Below are 7491 nucleotides of genomic sequence, written 5' to 3' on the forward strand. Positions count from 1 at the left end.
AAAACGATGTCGTTTCATCTCATTTGAAAACGACGTCAAATATTTCTGTTAAATTTGTCGACAGCGTGCTAAATTAGCAAGTCAGCGAAAATATTGTTAATTAATTTTAAAATCAATGAAAGTTTGGTGTTTTTTTGGTCAGCCCAAAAGTTCATGTTTCTTTTGGTAATTCGTGCAAAGTTGAAGTTTTTTTTTGGCCGAATTCTCGTTTCTCAACTACCGATTCTTTCATTTATCTTTATACTGTATCTTTTTTTGTCAGCCTTTATACTTTATCTTTTAGACCAAATTATGATAACACAGTCCAAATGCACACCAGGTAGTTATGGTTTCAGCTTCTGATTAGGAATTCGATTGAATTGGTCAACATAATGATTTGAAACTCCAATCCGTGTTCATATCTTGTTAAACTCCAAATAATGTTGATCGTTTAAGGGGTAGAATATATTGTAACAGTAAAGTAAAAAAAAAACTATATAAACAAGTTTGACCGCAATGTCAGAACGTGATACAATAGCTTTTGCGCATGTCACAAGTAAAAGATATAACCAATACTGCCTGCAACGGAAATTTTATGTCGGCAAATCCTCCGGATCATATTTTTGCTCCTTAGGTTAAACACACACAGCTCTTGAGACAGTAACACAGAGTCGTAAAATAACCCGGGTTGTCATTACTCCGTTGAGCTTCGAACAGGGGTTTGACCGGGGATTTATCGGTGAGTTGAACTCGGGGTTTGGCCGGGGGTTCGACCAGGGGTTCCACCGGCCAGTCCATTTCATCTGTCGATATAAAAGTCAAGTCGTTAGTCATTTATTAATTAATACGTGTGCAAGTGCAAGTTATGTGTGTCATGACATCAACTTACAAAGCAATGGGTAAGATTGTTCTCTATTGTCATGAAATGAGCTGGCGCGTCTATGATCAGGATGTGGCCAAACCTGAGGCTCTACCGTCTTGTCCCATATTAGTTCTTCAACGTAGGGAGAAACATTTGAACGAAAGAGAGGCTCCGAATCAATATCCTGTGGAATCATATACCCATAAGCACAAACGTAAACTAAAAAAAAGGAGAAAACAACTGAGAGACAATCAAAAACCACATCGTAGATCTTGATCATCTTGATCTTCTTATGTGCAGAGTCGAAGATATAGTTCTTCATTTCGTCGTCTAGTTTGTCCCAATTACTGAAGATCAGTGCAGGTTCTGTCGGATTATGCATCATGCGAAGGGCAAGTATGTTTGTAGCTTTCTCAAACAACTCATTTCTTTCTGCTTGTAAATCGAATCTCTGACGATTCATAGGAAACTGAATAGAGCTTTCAGGAACAGGTATCTCGAAACGGTTGCTACTCTGCACGAACGATATAAGATCTTTCCATGCCGAGCCGTGCATGAATCCTCGAAAATAAGATCTTTCCAGATTCAGAGCTTCTAGTGTCTTTGACAAGTGAAGTTGTGACTTATCAAATATCTGCAAAACAATTCTGTCTATTATAATACCAAAAAACATAGCACATTAATGTAATGATATATTACAGAACTAAGAACACACCTCGTTTGGTGGACTTTTGGCAAAAATTTGATCAACCTTTTTGACGACTGTCTTGATAAAATCCAACTCAGAAACTGAACTGCTGAGTGAAAAAAAAAAATTGATCATGAAAGACCCAATTAACTTTTAATAATTATGGCTGACTCAAATAGTACCTCTGTTCTTGATAAGTCAACCCTACATAGTTAGCGACGAACCCCAAAGCTTTCTTCCATTTCTTGACCTTATCAGGACACGATTTCTCCAAAGTTTGAAACTTAGCTCCGAACTCTCCTTTCTGTTCCTTAACTTCGTAGGCCTCTACTTTGTAAAAGATAGGCATGACGAACTTAATCTTCTCCGTCTGTAAACATTTTTTGATCTCAACCAACTCGTTCAAACACCAGCTTTACTCCAAGTAGCTCACGGAGAAGATGACGATCACCAACCATGAATTTTTTATATGATTGTAGAGTCTGTCGAGCCGCTGTGCAGTAATGTCGTTGTCCGTGAAGACCCTCACATTGCTAGGGCTAACTTCCAAGTGATGTTTGAGATGTGGCAGTAACTTCTTCCGTTCGTCTTTCCCCCGAAAACTGATGAACACTTGAGGCTTCTTCATCTGAAACACCATTTTGATAAATTGCTGATTAGGGAGAATATTCTCTTTCTTATTTGGCTTTGGTTGAGTTAATTACAGGTGATTAGCGAAAAGTCAAGGTTTTTCAGCACGTGAACATGTTTCACCTAATTATTGTAACAATTTAAATATTAGGAAATCTATAGAATAATTTATATTATATCAGAAAAATATTTTTAGATAGCACTAAATCATACTTTAATAACCTTTATACTATTATATTAATACTATTAATTTGGAAAAAAAAATTTAATCTTACTTTGGATAACTAAAGTGATATTAGCATTTAAAGCAATATAGCAATAATATCAGTGACTTTAAAAATAATTTGAATTAAAAACTCAAAATAATTTTCTTCTGCTATTAGCGTTTCGATTTGCATTTGTAGTCTTCTTTTTGCGATTTGCATTTGTAGTAGACGTAATCGTAGACCTGACAACAAAGATGTTTGAAATATTTATATGTACGCCATAGTCTTTTATTAATCAAATTGCTATATATCTATCCAAAACTTCTCCGTAAATAGGCTTTTATTTTTAAACGAAGGGATTACATGTTTAATGATAATCTACTCTGTCCAAAACTTCTCCGTAGAGGATTTTATTTTTAAACGAAGGGATTGCACTGTTGAAATAAGCTTGAAAGCGAAGAAAGCTTGAGATGCAATAAAATATCTAATCCTATAGAGATACGAAAATTGAGATGTATAATATATTTAGAAGTTATCTATATATGCTATGTTATAGGATTAAAAAAACATTAGTCTCTATATAAAAAGATACAAGAGTGTTGCTTATGAATTTAGAGATTGTGTGTTTGAGAACTTAAATTTTGACCGATTTTTTTAAGCTAATAAAATGAGTTAAACGATTTTGAGAACTAGACAAGGTTGGTTTAATGATAATCTAGTCTTCTAGTGGAAAAAGAGGATTTTACTTTATTTTTCCTTTAGGAGCCAACATGTAATACAGCTGGATAAAAAATGATATACATTCTACCACTTGTTATACCCCTAATCAAACAACCTAGAAAGATCAATTATGGGAGACAAGAGAAACTATAATAAATTTTTTGACTGCGAAATGTAGGACTTATTTTGATATATATATTTTTAGATCTCTTATTTTGATATATAATTCTCTAGAGATCTATATAGAGGTGGAAACCCCTCGGCGGCCTATAATTCTCTGAATCAATATTCTTACCGAGGAGGGAACTTCAAAGAAACCTCTAACAGAGACCGATCACGAGCTTACCACCACTCTGAGGTGGAATGTAACACTAAGGAACTTTCTAGTGGAAAGGTGGTTAGCTCCAGACATTACCAAACTCCTGTACCCCAACGTGGGGACCATTTAGGTGTTAATACCTCCAAACCTTTTGGCTCCCAGTCCTCGCACACTGCCCCTCCTCGACCAGTACGAGAGAGGCTGGAATTTCCAAGTGAGCAAAGTTCTGAGCGCACATTATCCAACTCCAATGAAAGACGCTCGGCCCTAGAGAGGATCTCAGAACCTGACCTGAGGAACTCTATCTCCCGGGATAAACCTCGGTCTTCCGGAGTTCAGGATCGCCTTATGGTCCTTGAGGGGATAGAGGGTAGCTCCTCTGCTCCACGAATCCCGGCTCCCTTGCGCTTACAAGATTCAGACTCTGAGGGTCAAATCAATATCACTATACCACATGCTATATGCAAAACAGGCGCTAAGCGCAAAGTGTCTCGTACACCAACTAAACAAGTTAGAAGAAGCCCGCTGCTGGGGCAAAAACTAAAGAAATCTTCTATGGTGGTTAGACCCCTGATGCCACCCCGCAAGAAACCCTGCCTGGGCCATGAAGATACAACAGTGCGCAGCAAACCAGGAACAAGTGTTTTCCCGAGTAGCTCAAGGACTAGACTACAGAAGTCTAGGAAGGATGGGAAGGATTTTCACCATCCTCCACCTCCTCTTCCTTAGCGCTCATGAGCTGGAATTGTCGGGGCTTGGGAAACACCACGACAATCCGGCGACTGAAGGAGATACATCGTAGTATTGCTCCTGATATAATTAATGTTTCTCATGGAGACTAAAAACGAGGATGAGTTCATTAAAAGAAAACTCCAGGATCTGCGCTATCCTCGCTACTACTCGGTACCACCTATTGGCCTGAGCGGTGGTTTGTCTCTCTTATGGAAGGACGGTATTGACGTTACCGTTCTGGAAGCTTCACCAAACTTGATAGACACCCGTATTACCTTCAAAGGAACCTCTTCTTTTATCTCTTTTATCTATGGAGCTCCGGCAATGGAAAATCGAGCTAGCTTTTGGGCTAAACTCACGGCAGTAGGAGCGGGAAGAAACTCACCATGGCTTATCACTGGAGATTTTAACGACATCTTCAACAACTCAGAGAAAGTGGGAGGCCCAACGCGCTGGGAAGGGTCCTTTACCGCATTCCACTCTTTTGTCTCAATAAATGGTCTGTGGGATCTCCGGCACTCGGGTGATCAATTGTCTTGGAGAGGTACTCGATACCTTCATTTTATCAGATCCCGCCTCGATCGAGCTATGGTTAACTGTGCATGGAATGAAGCCTACCCGATGGGGAGAAGCAGTTACCTCCGCTATGAGGGCTCATATCACCGCCCCCTCATCACATACTTCAATGATTCAAAAGTTCGCCACAAAGGTTTGTTCCGTTTCAACCGATCTTTGATAGAGAAAGAAGAGATTACAGCCATTATGGAAGAAGCGTGGAACCATGATCCACTGGGAATAGTCATCGCAAAACTTAATGCAGCAAGGCGTGGAATTATTTTCTGGGCCAAGGAACAGAACCGTAAGAATAATCTGCTGATCCAGAAGCATCAGGCTGCTTTGGAAACTGCCTTATCAGCCTCTACGCCATGCCAGGAAGAGATAGAGAGACTCACAATTCTCCTAACAACTGCTTACAAAGAGGAGGAAAAGTTTTGGTTGCAAAGAAGTAGGATTCAGTGGTTTAAAGAAGGTGATAGGAACACTGGGTTCTTCCATGCAGCTACGCGACACGAAGATTGATCAACACCATCTCGGTCATAGAAGATGAAGACGGCAAAGATGTTTATGAGGATGACCAAATTGGCTCTGTGATAGCGGATTACTTTACTAGCATTTTCAGTACCAATAACAATCAAGATTTTGCCAAACTAGAAGGGGTGCTTACATGTAAGGTGACTGAGGAGATGAATCAATACCTTGATTTAGTACCGAGTGATTTGGAAATAAAAGAAGCTGCGTTTTCAATAAACAGCGGCAAGGCCCCTGGTCTCGATGGGTTCTCTGCGAAGTTCTACCACTCTTATTGGCATATTATTGGAGCTGATGTCACGCATGACATCCGACAGTTCTTCACCACCGGTGTTCTGCACCCTGGACAGAATGAGACCCATGTGAGATTAATCCCCAAGACTACAAGCGCCCGTGCTGTTGCCGACTACCGCCCTATTGCTCTCTGCAACACCCACTACAAGATAATCGCGAAGATCCTAACCCGCCGGCTGAAACCTCTCCTCCCTACTCTGATCTCTAAGACACAGTCTGCGTTCGTAGAAGGTCGGGCAATAGGAGACAACGTTTTGATTACTCATGAGACACTCCACTTCCTACGTACTTCCGAAGTAAAGAAGCGATGCGCCATGGCCGTCAAAACAGACATGAGTAAAGCTTATGACAGGATCGAATGGAACTTTCTCAAGGCTGTGCTGGTCAGAATGGGTTTTGACAATAGATGGATAGCGTGGGTTATGGGCTGTGTGGAATCAGTCTCATACTCGTTTCTGGTCAATGGTTCTCCTATGGGTTCAGTGATACCATCCCGTAGAATACGGCAAGGAGACCCACTCTCTCCTTATCTCTTCATATTATGCACTGAAGTGCTATCTTCGATGTGTGATAAAGCGATGCAAGATGGCTCACTCACAGGAGTACGAGTAGCTCGCGGAAGCCCGACTGTTAACCATCTCGTATTCGCGGACGAGACTATGTTCTTCTGCAAATCCAACACAACCAGTGTCTCCGCTTTCCTCGATATCATGAAGACTTATGAGGATCTTTCAGGACAACACATTAATTTCTTAAAGTCGGCTATCACTTTTTCAGCAAAAACCCCTCCGGAGGTTAAGGCTCGCGTTAAAGCCTCGCTAGCCATAGAAACAGAAGGGGGCCTAGGTAAATACCTAGGGTTGCCTGAAAACTTTGGAAGGAAGAAGAGGGATATTTTTGCCTTGATCCTTGATAAGATCCGGCAAAAAGCCCATAGCTGGACGTCTCGCCTTCTATCAGGAGCTGGCAAACAAATCCTTCTCAAAGCAGTCCTGTCCGCAATGCCGTGTTATACGATGTCATGTTTCAAATTGCCCCTCTCCCTATGCAAATAAATTCAATCTCTATTAACGAGATTTTGGTGGGATTCCAATCCAGAGAAGAAAAAGATGTGTTGGGTTACTTGGACGACCTTGACGTTACCAAAGCACGCAGGAGGTTTAGGATTTCGTGATATCGAAACCTTTAACGATGCTCTACTGGCTAAGATAGGTTGGAGAATCCTGAATGATCCACACTCGCTACTGGCACAAGTTTTGCTAGGCAAGTATGCTCGTGGCTCCAACTTCATGGACTGCTAAGTACCGGCTAGCGCTTCGCATGGATGGCACAGCATAATGGCTGGGAGAGAGATTCTTAAGCTTGGTCTTAGTTGGTCAGTTGGGGTAGGAGAAAGTATCAGAATCTGGAAGGACCCTTGACTCTCTTGTGAAACTCCTATCACACCAATCGGACCTCCAAATCAGATGGACGTTGATCTTCATGTAAGCGAACTCCTATGTCCTATCACCAACAACTGGGATAAGGAGAAGATTAGACAGTACCTCCTGCAATATGAAGAGATGATCGTCAGTATCATCATAAGCTCAGCACCAGCTCCTGATAACGTCTCATGGATCCTCGACAAGACTGGCGCCTATACCACTAAGTCGGGCTATGGGGCTGGAATGATCCAAAAGTCAAGGAGTGAACCAATGTATCAGAGCTTCAACTGGTCCAAGTACATTTGGAACATCAAAACTGCTCCAAAGCTGAAACACTTTTTGTGGAAACTCATGCGTAAAGCCCTCCCAGTCAGCTCCAATCTGGCAAAGAGAGGTTTACTGACCTTTAACTGTTAAATATGCAACAATGTGAAAGATGACCTTCATGTTTTTCTACTCTGCCCACTAGCCGATTGTGTGTGGAACTTAGTTCCGTTGAATACCAGACCCTCACCAATTACACCATCGATAGCAGCTTTAATCATGGG

General features: G+C 41.2%; 2 protein-coding genes across 3 annotated transcripts; one reads left to right on the forward strand and one right to left on the reverse strand.

Annotated features, from left to right (window-relative positions):
• Positions 1-209: 209 nt before the first annotated feature.
• On the reverse strand, positions 210-2242 carry LOC106434690. Of its 2 annotated transcripts, XM_013875549.3 has the most exons (5): positions 1712-2242; positions 1557-1635; positions 1104-1475; positions 869-1025; positions 213-782 (listed from the first exon to the last, which is right to left on the reverse strand). In XM_013875549.3, the coding sequence occupies exons 1-5, from the start codon at positions 1876-1878 to the stop codon at positions 610-612; spliced, it is 948 nt and encodes a 315-aa protein (XP_013731003.1). In that variant the 5' UTR covers positions 1879-2242; the 3' UTR covers positions 213-609. The 2 variants fall into 2 exon arrangements, with proteins under 2 accessions (XP_048619020.1, XP_013731003.1); XM_048763063.1 differs by having other exon boundaries at positions 210-782; positions 869-1475.
• Positions 2243-4226: 1984 nt separating this feature from the next.
• Positions 4227-6820, forward strand: LOC111208927. The gene is made up of 3 exons (XM_022708588.1): positions 4227-5125; positions 5197-6365; positions 6618-6820. The coding sequence occupies exons 1-3, from the start codon at positions 4227-4229 to the stop codon at positions 6818-6820; spliced, it is 2271 nt and encodes a 756-aa protein (XP_022564309.1).
• Positions 6821-7491: the final 671 nt, after the last annotated feature.

This window comes from Brassica napus, chromosome C7 (assembly GCF_020379485.1).
Source record: "Brassica napus cultivar Da-Ae chromosome C7, Da-Ae, whole genome shotgun sequence".
NCBI classification, from domain to species: domain Eukaryota; kingdom Viridiplantae; phylum Streptophyta; class Magnoliopsida; order Brassicales; family Brassicaceae; genus Brassica; species Brassica napus.

What these genes read in the sequence shown, in the direction of transcription:
- LOC111208927 (XM_022708588.1), top strand. Translation starts at nt 4,227, where the DNA reads ATGTTTCTCATGGAGACTAAAAACGAGGATGAGTTCATTAAAAGAAAA. An exon ending in GCTTACAAAGAGGAGGAAAA is followed by an intron (nt 5,126 to 5,196) that starts GTTTTGGTTGCA and finishes TCTTCCATGCAG; the next exon opens with CTACGCGACACGAAGATTGA. An exon ending in AGAAACAGAAGGGGGCCTAG is followed by an intron (nt 6,366 to 6,617) that starts GTAAATACCTAG and finishes ATTCCAATCCAG; the next exon opens with AGAAGAAAAAGATGTGTTGG.
- LOC106434690 (XM_048763063.1), bottom strand. Translation starts at nt 1,878, where the DNA reads ATGCCTATCTTTTACAAAGTAGAGGCCTACGAAGTTAAGGAACAGAAA. An exon ending in TTGACTTATCAAGAACAGAG is followed by an intron (nt 1,636 to 1,711) that starts GTACTATTTGAG and finishes TTCACTCAGCAG; the next exon opens with TTCAGTTTCTGAGTTGGATT. An exon ending in CCAAAAGTCCACCAAACGAG is followed by an intron (nt 1,476 to 1,556) that starts GTGTGTTCTTAG and finishes ATTGTTTTGCAG; the next exon opens with ATATTTGATAAGTCACAACT.